General features: G+C 39.3%; 1 protein-coding gene across 7 annotated transcripts in view; it reads left to right on the forward strand.

The window, feature by feature from the left end:
- The window catches only part of LOC124014772 (peripheral-type benzodiazepine receptor-associated protein 1-like), a 241,513-nt gene that overhangs the window by 127,602 nt on the left and 92,256 nt on the right, over window positions 1-21,655 (forward strand). For all 7 annotated transcript variants that reach the window (XM_046329861.1, XM_046329863.1, XM_046329864.1 and 4 more), the window contains exons 7-11: window positions 10,115-10,285; window positions 17,921-18,004; window positions 18,271-18,360; window positions 19,479-19,601; window positions 20,976-21,080. In XM_046329861.1, coding sequence (XP_046185817.1) covers window positions 10,115-10,285; window positions 17,921-18,004; window positions 18,271-18,360; window positions 19,479-19,601; window positions 20,976-21,080 — 573 coding nt within the window. The remainder of the gene's footprint in view (window positions 1-10,114; window positions 10,286-17,920; window positions 18,005-18,270; window positions 18,361-19,478; window positions 19,602-20,975; window positions 21,081-21,655) is intronic.

The following is a 21,655-nucleotide window of genomic DNA, read 5'->3' on the forward strand; positions in this document are numbered from 1 at the left end:
CCGATGTTTAGAATCAATCCTCAAGGTGTTTTTCACATATCTATCGACGATAAATCCATCGTGGCAGTTGACTTTCTCTTCTGAAGAAATGGAATGCGCATGGACCTAAAGATTACGCAATAATTTCGACACAGGACACCGGGCGGACACCTGGTAAATGTAGTCTCTTATGGTCAATCTTCCAATGATATGCCTACAAATACGTCACAATGCTGCAGACACCTTGGAGAAATGACACAAAGGGCAGGCTCATTCCTGGCGCATTCACAGCCATATAAGGAGACATTGGAACACAGCGCCTTCAGAATCTGGGGCATTTCCTGTATGAAACTGCCTTGTCATAATGAAAGAGGGGATACCTGATACTAGATCAGCACTCTGAGATGTTTAGTAAATACGGGTTCACAAGGACTCTCTCAAACCTAACTCTAAGAATGTTCTTGAGCAGTGGATTATAATCTTAAAGGAATATTCATTCAAAGCGAGGAGGGACTCTCCTTTCCAAATAATCATTAAGATTTACATCCAGTTTGAGGGGGTAGGTATCTCTCCTCTCTCTCTCTCTCCCTCTGCTGTATGTGAGTCACGTTTCTGGCTGGAGGGATTCTCTGTGGATTAGATGACTGTGTACAGAAGTCAGGCCACAAGGAAGGAAGGCTAGAGGAGAGCTGGATTATAATCCCAGTCGTTCTATCTGTCAATTGGTTGGGGCTGGGAGTAAGGTTTATATTACAGTAGACATCAGTCAGGTTGATATTACAGTAGACGTCAGTCAGGTTGATATTACAGTAGACGTCAGTCAGGTTGATATTACAGTAGACGTCAGTCAGGTTGATATTACAGTAGACAGGTTGATATTACAGTAGACATCAGTCAGGTTGATATTACAGTAGACAAGATGATATTACAGTAGACATCAGTCAGGTTGATATTACAGTTGATATTACAGTAGACATCAGTCAGGTTGATGTTACAGTAGACAAGTTGATGTTACAGTAGAAAAGTTGATGTTACAGTAGACAAGTTGATGTTACAGTAGACGTCAGTCAGGTAGATATTACAGTAGACGTCAGTCAGGTTGATATTACAGTAGACAAGTTGATATTACAGTAGACATCAGTCAAGTTGATATTACAGTAGACATCAGTCAAGTTGATATTACAGTAGACATCAGTCAGGTTGATATTACAGTAGACATCAGTCAGGTTGATATTACAGTAGACATCAGTCAGGTTGATATTACAGTAGACAAGTTGATATTACAGTAGACATCAATCAGGTTGATATTACAGTAGACTAGTTGATATTACAGTAGACTAGTTGATATTACAGTAGACAAATTGATATTACAGTAGACATCAGTCAGGTTGATGTTACAGTAGACAAGTTGATATTACAGTAGACATCAGTCAGGTTGATATTACAGTAGACTAGTTGATATTACAGTAGACTAGTTGATATTACAGTAGACTAGTTGATATTACAGTAGACATCAGTCAGGTTGATATTACAGTAGACTAATTGATATTACAGTAGACTAATTGATATTACAGTAGACATCAGTCAGGTTGATATTACAGTAGACATCAGTCAGGTTGATATTACAGTAGACTAATTGATATTACAGTAGACTAGTTGATATTACAGTAGACATCAGTCAGGTTGATATTACATTAGACTAATTGATATTACAGTAGACAAGTTGATATTACAGTAGACATCAGTCAGGTTGATATTACAGTAGACTAATTGATATTACAGTAGACAAGTTGATATTACAGTAGACATCAGTCAAGTTGATATTACAGTAGACTAGTTGCTATTACAGTAGACTAGTTGCTATTACAGTAGACAAGTTGATATTACAGTAGACATCAGTCAGGTTGATATTACAGTAGACATCAGTCAGGTTGATATTACAGTAGACATCAGTCAGGTTGATATTACAGTAGACATCAGTCAGGTTGATATTACAGTAGACTAGTTGCTATTACAGTAGACTAGTTGCTATTACAGTAGACAAGTTGATATTACAGTAGACATCAGTCAGGTTGATATTACAGTAGACATCAGTCAGGTTGATATTACAGTAGACATCAGTCAGGTTGATATTACAGTAGACAAGTTGATATTACAGTAGACATCAGTCAGGTTGATATTACAGTAGACATCAGTCAGGTTGATATTACAGTAGACAAGTTGATATTACAGTAGACATCAGTCAGGTTGATATTACAGGAGACATCAGTCAGGTTGATATTACAGTAGACATCAGTCAGGTTGATATTACAGTAGACAAGTTGATATTACAGTAGACATCAGTCAGGTTGATATTACAGTAGACATCAGTCAGGTTGATATTACAGTAGAGAAGTTGATATTACAGTAGACATCAGTCAGGTTGATATTACAGTAGACTAATTGATATTACAGTAGACAAGTTGATATTACAGTAGACATCAGTCAAGTTGATATTACAGTAGACATCAGTCAGGTTGATATTACAGTAGACTAGTTGATATTCAGTCAGTTGATATTACAGTAGACTAGTTGATATTACAGTAGACATCAGTCAGGTTGATATTACAGTAGACTAATTGATATTACAGTAGACTAATTGATATTACAGTAGACATCAGTCAGGTTGATATTACAGTAGACATCAGTCAGGTTGATATTACAGTAGACTAATTGATATTACAGTAGACTAGTTGATATTACAGTAGACATCAGTCAGGTTGATATTACATTAGACTAATTGATATTACAGTAGACAAGTTGATATTACAGTAGACATCAGTCAGGTTGATATTACAGTAGACATCAGTCAGGTTGATATTACAGTAGACATCAGTCAGGTTGATATTACAGTAGAGAAGTTGATATTACAGTAGACATCAGTCAGGTTGATATTACAGTAGACTAATTGATATTACAGTAGACAAGTTGATATTACAGTAGACATCAGTCAAGTTGATATTACAGTAGACATCAGTCAGGTTGATATTACAGTAGACTAGTTGATATTACAGTAGACTAGTTGATATTACAGTAGACTAGTTGATATTACAGTAGACATCAGTCAGGTTGATATTACAGTAGACTAATTGATATTACAGTAGACTAATTGATATTACAGTAGACATCAGTCAGGTTGATATTACAGTAGACATCAGTCAGGTTGATATTACAGTAGACTAATTGATATTACAGTAGACTAGTTGATATTACAGTAGACATCAGTCAGGTTGATATTACATTAGACTAATTGATATTACAGTAGACAAGTTGATATTACAGTAGACATCAGTCAGGTTGATATTACAGTAGACTAATTGATATTACAGTAGACAAGTTGATATTACAGTAGACATCAGTCAAGTTGATATTACAGTAGACTAGTTGCTATTACAGTAGACTAGTTGCTATTACAGTAGACAAGTTGATATTACAGTAGACATCAGTCAGGTTGATATTACAGTAGACATCAGTCAGGTTGATATTACAGTAGACATCAGTCAGGTTGATATTACAGTAGACATCAGTCAGGTTGATATTACAGTAGACTAGTTGATATTACAGTAGACTAGTTGCTATTACAGTAGACAAGTTGATATTACAGTAGACATCAGTCAGGTTGATATTACAGTAGACATCAGTCAGGTTGATATTACAGGAGACATCAGTCAGGTTGATATTACAGTAGACATCAGTCAGGTTGATATTACAGTAGACAAGTTGATATTACAGTAGACATCAGTCAGGTTGATATTACAGTAGACATCAGTCAGGTTGATATTACAGTAGAGAAGTTGATATTACAGTAGACATCAGTCAGGTTGATATTACAGTAGACTAATTGATATTACAGTAGACAAGTTGATATTACAGTAGACATCAGTCAAGTTGATATTACAGTAGACATCAGTCAGGTTGATATTACAGTAGACTAGTTGATATTACAGTAGACTAGTTGATATTACAGTAGACTAGTTGATATTACAGTAGACATCAGTCAGGTTGATATTACAGTAGACTAATTGATATTACAGTAGACTAATTGATATTACAGTAGACATCAGTCAGGTTGATATTACAGTAGACATCAGTCAGGTTGATATTACAGTAGACTAATTGATATTACAGTAGACTAGTTGATATTACAGTAGACATCAGTCAGGTTGATATTACATTAGACTAATTGATATTACAGTAGACAAGTTGATATTACAGTAGACATCAGTCAGGTTGATATTACAGTAGACTAATTGATATTACAGTAGACAAGTTGATATTACAGTAGACATCAGTCAAGTTGATATTACAGTAGACTAGTTGCTATTACAGTAGACTAGTTGCTATTACAGTAGACAAGTTGATATTACAGTAGACATCAGTCAGGTTGATATTACAGTAGACATCAGTCAGGTTGATATTACAGTAGACATCAGTCAGGTTGATATTACAGTAGACATCAGTCAGGTTGATATTACAGTAGACTAGTTGCTATTACAGTAGACTAGTTGCTATTACAGTAGACAAGTTGATATTACAGTAGACATCAGTCAGGTTGATATTACAGTAGACATCAGTCAGGTTGATATTACAGTAGACATCAGTCAGGTTGATATTACAGTAGACATCAGTCAGGTTGATATTACAGTAGACAAGTTGATATTACAGTAGACATCAGTCAGGTTGATATTACAGTAGACATCAGTCAGGTTGATATTACAGTAGACAAGTTGATATTACAGTAGACATCAGTCAGTTGATATTACAGGAGACATCAGTCAGGTTGATATTACAGTAGACATCAGTCAGGTTGATATTACAGTAGACAAGTTGATATTACAGTAGACATCAGTCAGGTTGATATTACAGTAGACATCAGTCAGGTTGATATTACAGTAGAGAAGTTGATATTACAGTAGACATCAGTCAGGTTGATATTACAGTAGACTAATTGATATTACAGTAGACAAGTTGATATTACAGTAGACATCAGTCAAGTTGATATTACAGTAGACATCAGTCAGGTTGATATTACAGTAGATATCAGTCAGGTTGATATTACAGTAGACTAGTTGCTATTACAGTAGACAAGTTGATATTACAGTAGACATCAGTCAGGTTGATATTACAGTAGACATCAGTCAGGTTGATATTACAGTAGACATCAGTCAGGTTGATATTACAGTAGACATCAGTCAGGTTGATATTACAGTAGACATCAGTCAGGTTGATATTACAGTAGACATCAGTCAGGTTGATATTACAGTAGACAAGTTGATATTACAGTAGACATCAGTCAGGTTGATATTACATTAGACTAATTTATATTACAGTAGACAAGTTGATATTACAGTAGACATCAGTCAGGTTGATATTACAGTAGACTAATTGATATTACAGTAGACAAGTTGATATTACAGTAGACATCAGTCAAGTTGATATTACAGTAGACTAGTTGCTATTACAGTAGACTAGTTGCTATTACAGTAGACAAGTTGATATTACAGTAGACATCAAGGTTGATATTACAGTAGACATCAGTCAGGTTGATATTACAGTAGACATCAGTCAGGTTGATATTACAGTAGACATCAGTCAGGTTGATATTACAGTAGACTAGTTGCTATTACAGTAGACTAGTTGCTATTACAGTAGACAAGTTGATATTACAGTAGACATCAGTCAGGTTGATATTACAGTAGACATCAGTCAGGTTGATATTACAGTAGACATCAGTCAGGTTGATATTACAGTAGACAAGTTGATATTACAGTAGACATCAGTCAGGTTGATATTACAGTAGACATCAGTCAGGTTGATATTACAGTAGACAAGTTGATATTACAGTAGACATCAGTCAGGTTGATATTACAGGAGACATCAGTCAGGTTGATATTACAGTAGACATCAGTCAGGTTGATGTTACAGTAGACATCAGTCAGGTTGATGTTACAGTAGACAAGTTGATATTACAGTAGACATCAGTCAGGTTGATATTACAGTAGACTAGTTGATATTACAGTAGACTAGTTGATATTACAGTAGACTAGTTGATATTACAGTAGACATCAGTCAGGTTGATATTACAGTAGACTAATTGATATTACAGTAGACTAATTGATATTACAGTAGACATCAGTCAGGTTGATATTACAGTAGACATCAGTCAGGTTGATATTACAGTAGACTAATTGATATTACAGTAGACTAGTTGATATTACAGTAGACATCAGTCAGGTTGATATTACATTAGACTAATTGATATTACAGTAGACAAGTTGATATTACAGTAGACATCAGTCAGGTTGATATTACAGTAGACTAATTGATATTACAGTAGACAAGTTGATATTACAGTAGACATCAGTCAAGTTGATATTACAGTAGACTAGTTGCTATTACAGTAGACTAGTTGCTATTACAGTAGACAAGTTGATATTACAGTAGACATCAGTCAGGTTGATATTACAGTAGACATCAGTCAGGTTGATATTACAGTAGACATCAGTCAGGTTGATATTACAGTAGACATCAGTCAGGTTGATATTACAGTAGACTAGTTGCTATTACAGTAGACTAGTTGCTATTACAGTAGACAAGTTGATATTACAGTAGACATCAGTCAGGTTGATATTACAGTAGACATCAGTCAGGTTGATATTACAGTAGACATCAGTCAGGTTGATATTACAGTAGACAAGTTGATATTACAGTAGACATCAGTCAGGTTGATATTACAGTAGACATCAGTCAGGTTGATATTACAGTAGACAAGTTGATATTACAGTAGACATCAGTCAGGTTGATATTACAGGAGACATCAGTCAGGTTGATATTACAGTAGACATCAGTCAGGTTGATATTACAGTAGACAAGTTGATATTACAGTAGACATCAGTCAGGTTGATATTACAGTAGACATCAGTCAGGTTGATATTACAGTAGAGAAGTTGATATTACAGTAGACATCAGTCAGGTTGATATTACAGTAGACTAATTGATATTACAGTAGACAAGTTGATATTACAGTAGACATCAGTCAAGTTGATATTACAGTAGACATCAGTCAGGTTGATATTACAGTAGACTAGTTGATATTACAGTAGACTAGTTGATATTACAGTAGACTAGTTGATATTACAGTAGACATCAGTCAGGTTGATATTACAGTAGACTAATTGATATTACAGTAGACTAATTGATATTACAGTAGACATCAGTCAGGTTGATATTACAGTAGACATCAGTCAGGTTGATATTACAGTAGACTAATTGATATTACAGTAGACTAGTTGATATTACAGTAGACATCAGTCAGGTTGATATTACATTAGACTAATTGATATTACAGTAGACAAGTTGATATTACAGTAGACATCAGTCAGGTTGATATTACAGTAGACTAATTGATATTACAGTAGACAAGTTGATATTACAGTAGACATCAGTCAAGTTGATATTACAGTAGACTAGTTGCTATTACAGTAGACTAGTTGCTATTACAGTAGACAAGTTGATATTACAGTAGACATCAGTCAGGTTGATATTACAGTAGACATCAGTCAGGTTGATATTACAGTAGACATCAGTCAGGTTGATATTACAGTAGACTAGTTGCTATTACAGTAGACTAGTTGCTATTACAGTAGACAAGTTGATATTACAGTAGACATCAGTCAGGTTGATATTACAGTAGACATCAGTCAGGTTGATATTACAGTAGACATCAGTCAGGTTGATATTACAGTAGACATCAGTCAGGTTGATATTACAGTAGACAAGTTGATATTACAGTAGACATCAGTCAGGTTGATATTACAGTAGACATCAGTCAGGTTGATATTACAGTAGACAAGTTGATATTACAGTAGACATCAGTCAGGTTGATATTACAGGAGACATCAGTCAGGTTGATATTACAGTAGACATCAGTCAGGTTGATATTACAGTAGACAAGTTGATATTACAGTAGACATCAGTCAGGTTGATATTACAGTAGACATCAGTCAGGTTGATATTACAGTAGAAAGTTGATATTACAGTAGACATCAGTCAGGTTGATATTACAGTAGACTAATTGATATTACAGTAGACAAGTTGATATTACAGTAGACATCAGTCAAGTTGATATTACAGTAGACATCAGTCAGGTTGATATTACAGTAGATATCAGTCAGGTTGATATTACAGTAGACTAGTTGCTATTACAGTAGACAAGTTGATATTACAGTAGACATCAGTCAGGTTGATATTACAGTAGACATCAGTCAGGTTGATATTACAGTAGACATCAGTCAGGTTGATATTACAGTAGACATCAGTCAGGTTGATATTACAGTAGACATCAGTCAGGTTGATATTACAGTAGACAAGTTGATATTACAGTAGACATCAGTCAGGTTGATATTACAGTAGACATCAGTCAGGTTGATATTGCAGTAGACAAGTTGATATTACAGTAGACATCAGTCAGGTTGATATTACAGTAGACAAGTTGATATTACAGTAGACATCAGTCAGGTTGATATTACAGTAGACAAGTTGATATTACAGTAAACAAGTTGATGTTACAGTAGACGTCAGTCAGGTAGATATTACAGTAGACATCAGTCAGGTTGATATTACAGTAGACAAGTTGATATTACAGTAGACAAGTTGATATTACAGTAGACATCAGTCAAGTTGATATTACAGTAGACTAGTTGTTATTACAGTAGACTAGTTGATATTACAGTAGACTAGTTGATATTACAGTAGACTAATTTATATTACAGTAGACAAATTGATGTTACAGTAGACATCAGTCAGGTTGATGTTACAGTAGACATCAGTCAGGTTGATATTACAGTAGACTAATTGATATTACAGTAGACATCAGTCAGGTTGATATTACAGTAGACATCAGTCAGGTTGATATTACAGTAGACTAATTGATATTACAGTAGACATCAGTCAGGTTGATATTACATTAGACTAATTGATATTACAGTAGACAAGTTGATATTACAGTAGACATCAGTCAGGTTCATATTACAGTAGACATCAGTCAGGTTGATATTACAGTAGACTAGTTGATATTAAAGTAGACAAGTTGATATTACAGTAGACATCAGTCAGGTTGATATTACAGTAGACAAGTTGATATTACAGTAGACAAGTTGATATTACAGTAGACATCAGTCAGGTTGATATTACAGTAGACATCAGTCAGGTTGATATTACAGTAGACAAGTTGATATTACAGTAGACAAGTTGATATTACAGTAGACATCAGTCAGGTTGATATTACAGTAGACATCAGTCAGGTTGATATTACAGTAGACATCAGTCAGGTTGATATTACAGTAGACAAGTTGATATTACAGTAGACATCAGTCAGGTTGATATTACAGTAGACTAGTTGATATTACAGTAGACAAGTTGATATTACAGTAGACATCAGTCAGGTTGATATTACAGTAGACAAGTTGATATTACAGTAGACATCAGTCAGGTTGATATTACAGTAGACATCAGTCAGGTTGATATTACAGTAGACAAGTTGATATTACAGTAGACATCAGTCAGGTTGATATTACAGTAGACATCAGTCAGGTTGATATTGCAGTAGACAAGTTGATATTACAGTAGACATCAGTCAGGTTGATATTACAGTAGACATCAGTCAGGTTGATATTACAGTAGACATCAGTCAGGTTGATATTACAGGTCACTATGTTCTCTTAGTCACTTTGTTTGACGCAGCTCTGTTAGGTGGGGAAAGATGCTCAGATCCAATTAGCAGAATCTATTTTTCAATCTATCCATTAGGTAAAGGAAAATAGTTTAGTCATGGAACCTAGATTTGAATGAAGGGCTTCGCACCTCTATCTGACAGTCTAGGTTGTATTCGGCCTAGTGTTGCTGCTTTACCGAGCCCTACTACCGAGCCTTACTCCTGAGTGCTGTGCTTCATTACGTTGCCTTATGTAATCCTCCAGGTGTCAAGGTCTGCCCATGCCTTACCCCATTCTTTAGCTTCTTTAATCTATAGGCCTATCAGGTCAGCTTTAGTTATTAAGGCATGGTTGTGAACCTCCATGGTTTGTGCCTCTGACAGGTTGCAGCAGAGACCCAATTCTTGGCGTTAAATGAGGCTCCAGCCAGGTGTGAGGAGACTCCCAGAGAGGAGGAGGGGCCACGAGTGATCCCAACTCCGCCGGGGCCCGCCCCCACCCCGAGCCACTCCCACCAGAAGGAGCACACGGAAGATCAAAGACTACAGTTGCTGGTAAGAACAGGCACATTAATATCACAATCGCACATTATATCCGCACTCACCTCATACAGTATACAACCCTGTCACGGCTAGCTATACTGACACACACACCTCTTGTTGGAGACTTGGCTGAAATGGCATTGCTAATTGGACTAGTGCAGTCTTGTAAGCCTACTGCTGAATATCGTGTGCTGGCTAAACCAGTTATGATATAATGGTTGCTTGTGGTCTGAAGGATGGCTTTATCAATGCATGAAGATAAACCAGGTGTTAATGCTATGGACATACAATGGTGAGTAAAACAAATCAGGTCAAGGGTCAAGCTCTTTTTTTTTTGATGATCAATATTGTCTTCCAGGGCCTGTGTCCTCTCTGTAGAGGACACGCCCATTAAGCTGTTGCGTTCAACCAGTCAATTAAACTGAGTCAACAGTCCTTCTGCTCTGTGTGGCTATGGACGCTGAAATAAGCAGATTTCTCTGTCTGCTGCTGGGAGACGGGGGCGCGTCCTAACTGACTATGAATGTAAACTGCATTTGGAATAAAATAAGAATGTTAAGCTTGGTAAAACCTTGTAAGAATGCTAAGCTTGGTAAAACCTTGTAACCATGTAAGAATGTTAAGCTTGGTAAAACCTTGTAACCATGTAAGAATGTTAAGCTTGGTAAAACCTTGTAACCATGTAAGAATGTTAAGCTTGGTAAAACCTTGTAACCATGTAAGAATGTTAAGCTTGGTAAAACCTTGTAAGAATGTTAAGCTTGGTAAAACCTTGTAACCATGTAAGAATGTTAAGCTTGGTAAAACCTTGTAACCTGTTAAGACTCTAGGGGCAGTATTTCATTTTTGGATAAAAAGACATGCCCGTTTTAAGCGCAATATTTTGTCACGAAAAGATGCTCGACTATGCTTGGAATTGATAGTTTTGGAAAGAAGACACTCTGACGTTTCCAGAACTGTAAAGATTTTCACTGTGAGTGCCATAGAACAGAATCTACAGGCAAAACCAAGATGTTTGAGTGACCAGGAAATCAACAGGATTTCTGGAGGCACGTTTTCCATGATCTCCTTATATGGCTGTGAATGCGACAGGAATGAACGGACACTTCCTATCGTTTCCCCAGGTGTCTGCAGCATTGTGACGTATTTGTAGGCATATCATTGGAAGATTGACCATAAGAGCCTACAATTACCAAGTGTCCCGCACGGTGTCTGCGTGGAAATTGGTGCGCAAAAGTCAGGTACCAGTATTTTTCCATCCGAATCAGAGAAGAATGCACGCTTCCAGGGAAGGGATTTCAATGAAGAGATATATGACAAAACACCTTGAGGATTGATTCAAACAACGTTTTCCATGTTTCAGTCGATATTATGGAGTTAATTCGGAAAAAAGTTTGACGTTTAGGTGACTGAATTTTCGGTTAGTTTCGGTAGCCAAATGCATAGTAACAAAACGGAACGTTGTGTCCTACACAAGCATCTTTCAGGAAAAACTGGACATCTGCTATGTAACTGAGAGTCTCCTCATTGAAACATCTGAAGTTCCTCAAAGGTAAATTATTTTATTTGATCCCTTTGCTGGTTTTTGTGAATGTTGCGTGCTAAATGTTAACGCTAAATGCTAAGCTAGCTATCACCACTCTTACACAAATTATTGATTTTCTCTGGTTCTAAAGCATATTTTGAAAATCTGAGACGACAGGATCGTTAAGAAAAGGATAAGCTTGAGGATAGGCATATTTATTTCATTTAATTTGCAATTTTCAGAAATCGCTAATTTTGCGTTATGGTAATGAGCTTGAGGTTGTAGTCACGATTCCGGATCCGGGATGGGGCGGACTAAAAAACCTTGTAACCATGTAAGAATGTTAAGCTTGGTAAAACCTTGTAACCATGTAAGAATGTTAAGCTTGGTAAAACCTTGTAACCTTGTAAGAATGTTAAGCTTGGTAAAACCTTGTAACCATGTAAGAATGTTAAGCTTGGTAAAACCTTGTAAGAATGTTAAGCTTGGTAAAACCTTGTAACCATGTAAGAATGTTAAGCTTGGTAAAACATTGTAACCATGTAAGAATGTTAAGCTTGGTAAAACATTGTAACCATGTAAGAATGTTAAGCTTGGTAAAACCTTGTAAGAATGTTAAGCTTGGTAAAACCTTGTAACCATGTAAGAATGTTAAGCTTGGTAAAACATTGTAACCATGTAAGAATGTTAAGCTTGGTAAAACATTGTAACCATGTAAGAATGTTAAGCTTGGTAAAACCTTGTAAGAATGTTAAGCTTGGTAAAACCTTGTAACCATGTAAGAATGTTAAGCTTGGTAAAACCTTGTAACCATGTAAGAATGTTAAGCTTGGTAAAACCTTGTAAGAATGGTAAGCTTGGTAAAACCTTGTAACCATGTAAGAATGTTACGCTTGGTAAAACCTTGTAACCATGTAAGAATGTTAAGCTTGGTAAAACCTTGTAAGAATGTTAAGCTTGGTAAAACCTTGTAAGAATGTTAAGCTTGGTAAAACCTTGTAACCATGTAAGAATGTTAAGCTTGGTAAAACCTTGTAACCATGTAAGAATGTTAAGCTTGGTAAAACCTTGTAAGAATGTTAAGCTTGGTAAAACCTTGTAAGAATGTTAAGCTTGGTAAAACCTTGTAAGAATGTTAAGCTTGGTAAAACCTTGTAACCATGTAAGAATGTTAAGCTTGGTAAAACCTTGTAAGAATGTTAAGCTTGGTAAAACCTTGTAACCATGTAAGAATGTTAAGCTTGGTAAAACCTTGTAAGAATGTTAAGCTTGGTAAAACCTTGTAACCATGTAAGAATGTTAAGCTTGGTAAAACCTTGTAACCATGTAAGAATGTTAAGCTTGGTAAAACCTTGTAAGAATGTTAAGCTTGGTAAAACCTTGTAAGAATGTTAAGCTTGGTAAAACCTTGTAACCATGTAAGAATGTTAAGCTTGGTAAAACCTTGTAAGAATGTTAAGCTTGGTAAAACCTTGTAAGAATGTTAAGCTTGGTAAAACCTTGTAAGAATGTTAAGCTTGGTAAAACCTTGTAAGAATGTTAAGCTTGGTAAAACCTTGTAAGAATGTTAAGCTTGGTAAAACCTTGTAAGAATGTTAAGCTTGGTAAAACCTTGTAAGAATGTTAAGCTTGGTAAAACCTTGTAAGAATGTTAAGCTTGGTAAAACCTTGTAAGAATGTTAAGCTTGGTAAAACCTTGTAAGAATGTTAAGCTTGGTAAAACCTTGTAAGAATGTTAAGCTTGGTAAAACCTTGTAACCATGTAAGAATGTTAAGCTTGGTAAAACCTTGTAAGAATGTTAAGCTTGGTAAAACCTTGTAAGAATGTTAAGCTTGGTAAAACCTTGTAACCATGTAAGAATGTTAAGCTTGGTAAAACCTTGTAACCATGTAAGAATGTTAAGCTTGGTAAAACCTTGTAACCATGTAAGAATGTTAAGCTTGGTAAAACCTTGTAACCATGTAAGAATGTTAAGCTTGGTAAAACCTTGTAAGAATGTTAAGCTTGGTAAAACCTTGTAAGAATGTTAAGCTTGGTAAAACCTTGTAACCATGTAAGAATGTTAAGCTTGGTAAAACCTTGTAAGAATGTTAAGCTTGGTAAAACCTTGTAACCATGTAAGAATGTTAAGCTTGGTAAAACCTTGTAACCTGTTAAGACTCTAGGGGCAGTATTTCATTTTTGGATAAAAAGACATGCCCGTTTTAAGCGCAATATTTTGTCACGAAAAGATGCTCGACTATGCTTGGAATTGATAGTTTTGGAAAGAAGACACTCTGACGTTTCCAGAACTGTAAAGATTTTCACTGTGAGTGCCATAGAACAGAATCTACAGGCAAAACCAAGATGTTTGAGTGACCAGGAAATCAACAGGATTTCTGGAGGCACGTTTTCCATGATCTCCTTATATGGCTGTGAATGCGACAGGAATGAACGGACACTTCCTATCGTTTCCCCCAGGTGTCTGCAGCATTGTGACGTATTTGTAGGCATATCATTGGAAGATTGACCATAAGAGCCTACAATTACCAAGTGTCCCGCACGGTGTCTGCGTGGAAATTGGTGCGCAAAAGTCAGGTACCAGTATTTTTCCATCCGAATCAGAGAAGAATGCACGCTTCCAGGGAAGGGATTTCAATGAAGAGATATATGACAAAACACCTTGAGGATTGATTCAAACAACGTTTTCCATGTTTCAGTCGATATTATGGAGTTAATTCGGAAAAAAGTTTGACGTTTAGGTGACTGAATTTTCGGTTAGTTTCGGTAGCCAAATGCATAGTAACAAAACGGAACGTTGTGTCCTACACAAGCATCTTTCAGGAAAAACTGGACATCTGCTATGTAACTGAGAGTCTCCTCATTGAAACATCTGAAGTTCCTCAAAGGTAAATTATTTTATTTGATCCCTTTGCTGGTTTTTGTGAATGTTGCGTGCTAAATGTTAACGCTAAATGCTAAGCTAGCTATCACCACTCTTACACAAATTATTGATTTTCTCTGGTTCTAAAGCATATTTTGAAAATCTGAGACGACAGGATCGTTAAGAAAAGGATAAGCTTGAGGATAGGCATATTTATTTCATTTAATTTGCAATTTTCAGAAATCGCTAATTTTGCGTTATGGTAATGAGCTTGAGGTTGTAGTCACGATTCCGGATCCGGGATGGGGCGGACTAAAAACCTTGTAACCATGTAAGAATGTTAAGCTTGGTAAAACCTTGTAACCATGTAAGAATGTTAAGCTTGGTAAAACCTTGTAACCTTGTAAGAATGTTAAGCTTGGTAAAACCTTGTAACCATGTAAGAATGTTAAGCTTGGTAAAACCTTGTAAGAATGTTAAGCTTGGTAAAACCTTGTAACCATGTAAGAATGTTAAGCTTGGTAAAACATTGTAACCATGTAAGAATGTTAAGCTTGGTAAAACATTGTAACCATGTAAGAATGTTAAGCTTGGTAAAACCTTGTAAGAATGTTAAGCTTGGTAAAACCTTGTAACCATGTAAGAATGTTAAGCTTGGTAAAACATTGTAACCATGTAAGAATGTTAAGCTTGGTAAAACATTGTAACCATGTAAGAATGTTAAGCTTGGTAAAACCTTGTAAGAATGTTAAGCTTGGTAAAACCTTGTAACCATGTAAGAATGTTAAGCTTGGTAAAACCTTGTAACCATGTAAGAATGTTAAGCTTGGTAAAACCTTGTAAGAATGGTAAGCTTGGTAAAACCTTGTAACCATGTAAGAATGTTACGCTTGGTAAAACCTTGTAACCATGTAAGAATGTTAAGCTTGGTAAAACCTTGTAAGAATGTTAAGCTTGGTAAAACCTTGTAAGAATGTTAAGCTTGGTAAAACCTTGTAACCATGTAAGAATGTTAAGCTTGGTAAAACCTTGTAACCATGTAAGAATGTTAAGCTTGGTAAAACCTTGTAAGAATGTTAAGCTTGGTAAAACCTTGTAAGAATGTTAAGCTTGGTAAAACCTTGTAAGAATGTTAAGCTTGGTAAAACCTTGTAACCATGTAAGAATGTTAAGCTTGGTAAAACCTTGTAAGAATGTTAAGCTTGGTAAAACCTTGTAACCATGTAAGAATGTTAAGCTTGGTAAAACCTTGTAAGAATGTTAAGCTTGGTAAAACCTTGTAACCATGTAAGAATGTTAAGCTTGGTAAAACCTTGTAACCATGTAAGAATGTTAAGCTTGGTAAAACCATGTAAGAATGTTAAGCTTGGTAAAACCTTGTAAGAATGTTAAGCTTGGTAAAACCTTGTAAGAATGTTAAGCTTGGTAAAACCTTGTAACCATGTAAGAATGTTAAGCTTGGTAAAACCTTGTAAGAATGTTAAGCTTGGTAAAACCTTGTAAGAATGTTAAGCTTGGTAAAACCTTGTAAGAATGTTAAGCTTGGTAAAACCTTGTAAGAATGTTAAGCTTGGTAAAACCTTGTAAGAATGTTAAGCTTGGTAAAACCTTGTAAGAATGTTAAGCTTGGTAAAACCTTGTAAGAATGTTAAGCTTGGTAAAACCTTGTAAGAATGTTAAGCTTGGTAAAACCTTGTAAGAATGTTAAGCTTGGTAAAACCTTGTAAGAATGTTAAGCTTGGTAAAACCTTGTAAGAATGTTAAGCTTGGTAAAACCTTGTAACCATGTAAGAATGTTAAGCTTGGTAAAACCTTGTAAGAATGTTAAGCTTGGTAAAACCTTGTAACCATGTAAGAATGTTAAGCTTGGTAAAACCTTGTAACCATGTAAGAATGTTAAGCTTGGTAAAACCTTGTAACCATGTAAGAATGTTAAGCTTGGTAAAACCTTGTAACCATGTAAGAATGTTAAGCTTGGTAAAACCTTGTAAGAATGTTAAGCTTGGTAAAACCTTGTAACCATGTAAGAATGTTAAGCTTGGTAAAACCTTGTAAGAATGTTAAGCTTGGTAAAACCTTGTAAGAATGTTAAGCTTGGTAAAACCTTGTAACCATGTAAGAATGTTAAGCTTGGTAAAACCTTGTAAGAATGTAAGAATGTTAACGTGACATGCTATGGAGTTGGATAGGCATGTTTCTGATGTCTAGGCCTGGTCTCTGTAACGTGACATGCTATGGAGTTGGATAGGCATGTTTCTGATGTCTAGGCCTGGTCTCTGTAACGTGACATGCTATGGAGTTGGATAGGCATGTTTCTGATGTCTAGGCCTGGTCTCTGTAACGTGACATGCTATGGAGTTGGATAGACATGTTTCTGATGTCTAGGCCTGGTCTCTGTAACGTGACATGCTATGGAGTTGGATAGACATGTTTCTGATGTCTAGGCCTGGTCTCTGTAACGTGACATGCTATGGGGTTTGATAGGCATGTTTCTGATGTCTAGGCCTGGTCTCTGTAACGTGACATGCTATGGAGTTGGATAGGCATGTTTCTGATGTCTAGGCCTGGTCTCTGTAACGTGACATGCTATGGAGTTGGATAGACATGTTTCTGATGTCTAGGCCTGGTCTCTGTAACGTGACATGCTATGGAGTTGGATAGACATGTTTCTGATGTCTAGGCCTGGTCTCTGTAACGTGACATGCTATGGGGTTTGATAGGCATGTTTCTGATGTCTAGGCCTGGTCTCTGTAACGTGACATGCTATGGAGTTGGATAGGCATGTTTCTGATGTCTAGGCCTGGTCTCTGTAACGTGACATGCTATGGAGTTGGATAGGCATGTTTCTGATGTCTAGGCCTGGTCTCTGTAACGTGACATGCTATGGAGTTGGATATACATGTTTCTGATGTCTAGGCCTGGTCTCTGTAACGTGACATGCTATGGAGTTGGATAGACATGTTTCTGATGTCTAGGCCTGGTCTCTGTAACGTGACATGCTATGGAGTTGGATAGGCATGTTTCTGATGTCTAGGCCTGGTCTCTGTAACGTGACATGCTATGGAGTTGGATAGACATGTTTCTGATGTCTAGGCCTGGTCTCTGTAACGTGACATGCTATGGAGTTGGATAGGCATGTTTCTGATGTCTAGGCCTGGTCTCTGTAACGTGACATGCTATGGAGCAGGTTTGGAGTTGAGTAAGGATGTTTCTGAAGCTCAGGCCTGGTCTCTGTAACGTGGTGGTGTCTTGTTTCAGGAATGTGAGCTGAGCAAGAAGAGAAAAGAATGTGAAGACTTGGAACATGAAGTTAGGAAGAGACAGAAGGGATGTCTGGATTTGGTAAGGGTCCCTCGTCCCATCAGCTGCCTGTTAACTACTGTACTCAAGGTGCTCCTCTCAGTGGGCCAGGTGCTGGGGAGAAATTCCTCTGCGATTGAATGAATGACACGGTATCAGCCAGATGAAGGTTCCATTCATTCTATTCCAGGCGTTACACTGAGCCCGGCCTCAGATTTATTAAAGTGGCACCCCAGCCTCCACTGATTGCAGCAGTATAGTTATCGCTGTACTACGGTGTAGTTACTAAACGCTTCTTCCTCTGACAGGAGAGCCAGCTTGAGGATGAGCGAGGCAAAAATGGGCATCTAGAGGAGGAGGCAGATCTCCTCAGGAGGAAGGCACAGCTGCTCGACCAGGTCAGTCTCTATTCAAATATTTTATATTCTGTGCATTTCTATTCCATTTCGTTCTATTCTTTGAGGCCCTCGTAGGCTTAGTCTAGTTTTTATGACAGAATGAATGTACATTATGGTTCAACTGGAACCCTCAACTGTCTTCTCTGTCATGACCCTTCAGTAGACTGGAAGGGCTTCTGTTTTATGGGTCTGTCCCTCTCCTCCTGGTCTTGAGGACTGACAGTACTCATGTCCAGTGTCTCTCCCCACCCTTCTCTCTCTCCCCCCGCCCCCACCCCATCCTTCTCTCTCTTCTCTCACTCGCTCTCCCCCAACCCATCCCTCTCTCTCTCCCCCGCCCCCATCCCATCCCTCTCTCTCTCTCCTCTCTCTCTCTCTCTCTCTCTCTCTCTCTCTCTCTCTCTCTCTCTCTCTCTCTCTCTCTCTCTCTCTCTCTCTCTCTCTCTCTCTCTCTCTCTCTCCCCCAACCCATCCCTCTCTCTTTCCCCCGCCCCCATCCCATCCCTCTCTCTCTCCCCCGCCCCCCACCCCATCCTCTCTCTCTTCTCTCACTCGCTCTCCCCCGCCCCCCCCACCCCATCCCTCTCTCTTCTCTCACTCGCTCTCCCCCGCCCCCACCCCATCCCTCTCTCTCTCCCCCTGCCCCCACCCTATCCCCCTCTCTCCCCCGCCCTCCACCCCATCCCCTCTCTCTCTCCCCACCCTTCTCTCTCTCCCCACCCTTCTCTCTCTCCCCCCCCCCACCCCATCCTCTCTCTCCCCACCCTTCTCTCTCTCCCCCGCTCCCCACCCCACCCCTCTCTCTCTTTCCCCACCCTTCTCTCTCTCCCCCCGCCCCCCACCCCATCCCACTCTCTCTCCCCGCCCACCACCCCATCCCTCTCTCTCTCCCTTCTGCCCCCACCCTATCCCCCTCTCTCTCCCCACCCTTCTCTCTCTCCCCCGCCCACCACCCCATCCCTCTCTCTCTCCCTTCTGCCCCCCACCCTATCCCCTCTCTCTCCCCACCCTTCTCTCTCTCCCCCCGCCCCCCACCCCATCCCTCTCTCTCTCTCCCCCACCCCATCCCATCCTTCTCTCTCTCCCCCCACCACCCACCCCATCCCTCTCTCTCTCAGACCTGGGTTGAGAATGAGGAGCTGAGAGAACACCTCTCTGAAGTGACCGCTCAACGTGATTCAGGTCTCAAGGAGAACCAGAGACTCCGTGTCAAACTGGATAACCTGGAGCAGGTCCTAAAGGTACAGGCTGATCTCTAGTGTAGAGCAGGTCCTAAAGGTACAGGCTGATCTCTGGTGTAGAGCAGGTCCTAAAGGTACAGGCTGATCTCTGGTGTAGAGCAGGTCCTAAAGGTACAGGCTGATCTCTAGTGTAGAGCAGGTCCTAAAGGTACAGGCTGATCTCTAGTATAGATCAGGTCCTAAAGGTACAGGCTGATCTCTAGTGTAGAGCAGGTCCTAAAGGTACAGGCTGATCTCTAGTGTAGAGCAGGTCCTAAAGGTACAGGTTGATCTCTGGTGTAGAGCAGGTCCTAAAGGTACAGGCTGATCTCTAGTGTAGAGCAGGTCCTAAAGGTACAGGCTGATCTCTAGTGTAGAGCAGGTCCTAAAGGTACAGGCTGATCTCTAGGTACAGGCTGATCTCTAGTGTAGAGCAGGTCCTAAAGGTACAGGCTGATCTCTAGTGTAGAGCAGGTCCTAAAGGTACAGGCTGATCTCTAGTGTAGAGCAGGTCCTAAAGGTACAGGCTGATCTCTAGTGTAGAGCAGGTCCTAAAGGTACAGGCTGATCTCTAGTGTAGAGCAGGTCCTAAAGGTACAGGCTGATCTCTAGTGTAGAGCAGGCTGTCCTAAAGGTCTACAGGCTGATCTCTGGTGTAGAGCAGGTCCTAAAGGTACAGGCTGATCTCTAGTGTAGAGCAGGTCCTAAAGGTACAGGCTGATCTCTAGTGTAGAGCAGGTCCTAAAGGTGCTGATCTCTAGTGTAGAGCAGGTCCTAAAGGTACAGGCTGATCTCTAGTGTAGAGCAGGTCCTAAAGGTACAGGCTGATCTCTAGTATTTTGTTGCCACACTTCGAATTGTGTTGACTCCCCAGGACCAGGTTCACTTTGACTACAAATATAGTAGTGTTGCTAGGCTGTGGCGGTCATGACATTTAGTCAGATGGTAACTATCATGCAAATGACCGCCTGTCTCACAGTATTTTGTCCCCAATTCCGTCATATCTAATTGGTAGTTACAGTCTTGTCCCATCGCTGCAACTCCTGTACGAACTCGGGAGAAGCGCAGGTCGAGAGGCATGCGTCCTCCAAAACACAATCCTGCCAAGCCACTCTTCTTCTTGACACACTGCTCGCTTAACCCGGAAGCCAGCCGCACCAATGTGTCAGAGGAAACACCGTACAACTGATGACCGCGGCACCACTGGGGAGGCCTCACTTTTTAATTGAATTTATATCATATTTTTCTCTAACGATTGCCAAGTGAGTGCGCACATGGAGCGGCTATTCTGTGTTGAGTGTAAATGTGTCCGTGACCGAGTGTGTATAACTATAGAGTAATTATGTAAGCGATGCGTTTGTTACATTAAATTGATTTCTCCTTTGATGCTTGCAGCATATGCGAGAGGTGGCCGAGCGCAGGCAGCAGCTGGAACTGGAACATGAGCAGGCACTGGCTATCCTCAAGTTCAAACAGAATGAGATCAAACGACTACAGCGGGTGAGACGGCAACACATTGCCTCTGGTCCTCTGGAGCTCAGTTGGTAGAGTGTCTACTAAATGGCATACATTACTGTCCTCTATCTCCCCTGCCTCCGGCACAAAACCCACTGCCCAGCCAAATCCTGTCCTCTCTCTCCCCTGCCTCCGACACAAGAACCACTGCCCAGCCAAATCCTGTCCTCTCTCTCCCCTGCCTCCGGCACAAGAACCACTGCCCAGCCAAATCCTGTCCTCTCTCTCCCCTGCCTCCGGCACAAGAACCACTGCCCAGCCAAATCCTGTCCTCTCTCTCCCCTGCCTCCGGCACAAGAACCACTGCCCAGCCAAATCCTGTCCTCTCTCTCCCCTGCCTCCGGCACAAGAACCACTGCCCAGCCAAATCCTGTCCTCTCTCTCCCCTGCCTCCGACACTAGAACCACTGCCCAGCCAAATCCTGTCCTCTCTCTCCCCTGCCTCCGACACAAGAACCACTGCCCAGCCAAATCCTGTCCTCTCTCTCCCCTGCCTCCGACACAAGAACCACTGCCCAGCCAAATCCTGTCCTCTCTCTCCCCTGCCTCCGACACAAGAA

The sequence above is a fragment of the Oncorhynchus gorbuscha genome, linkage group LG02, assembly GCF_021184085.1.
Source record: "Oncorhynchus gorbuscha isolate QuinsamMale2020 ecotype Even-year linkage group LG02, OgorEven_v1.0, whole genome shotgun sequence".
NCBI classification, from domain to species: domain Eukaryota; kingdom Metazoa; phylum Chordata; class Actinopteri; order Salmoniformes; family Salmonidae; genus Oncorhynchus; species Oncorhynchus gorbuscha.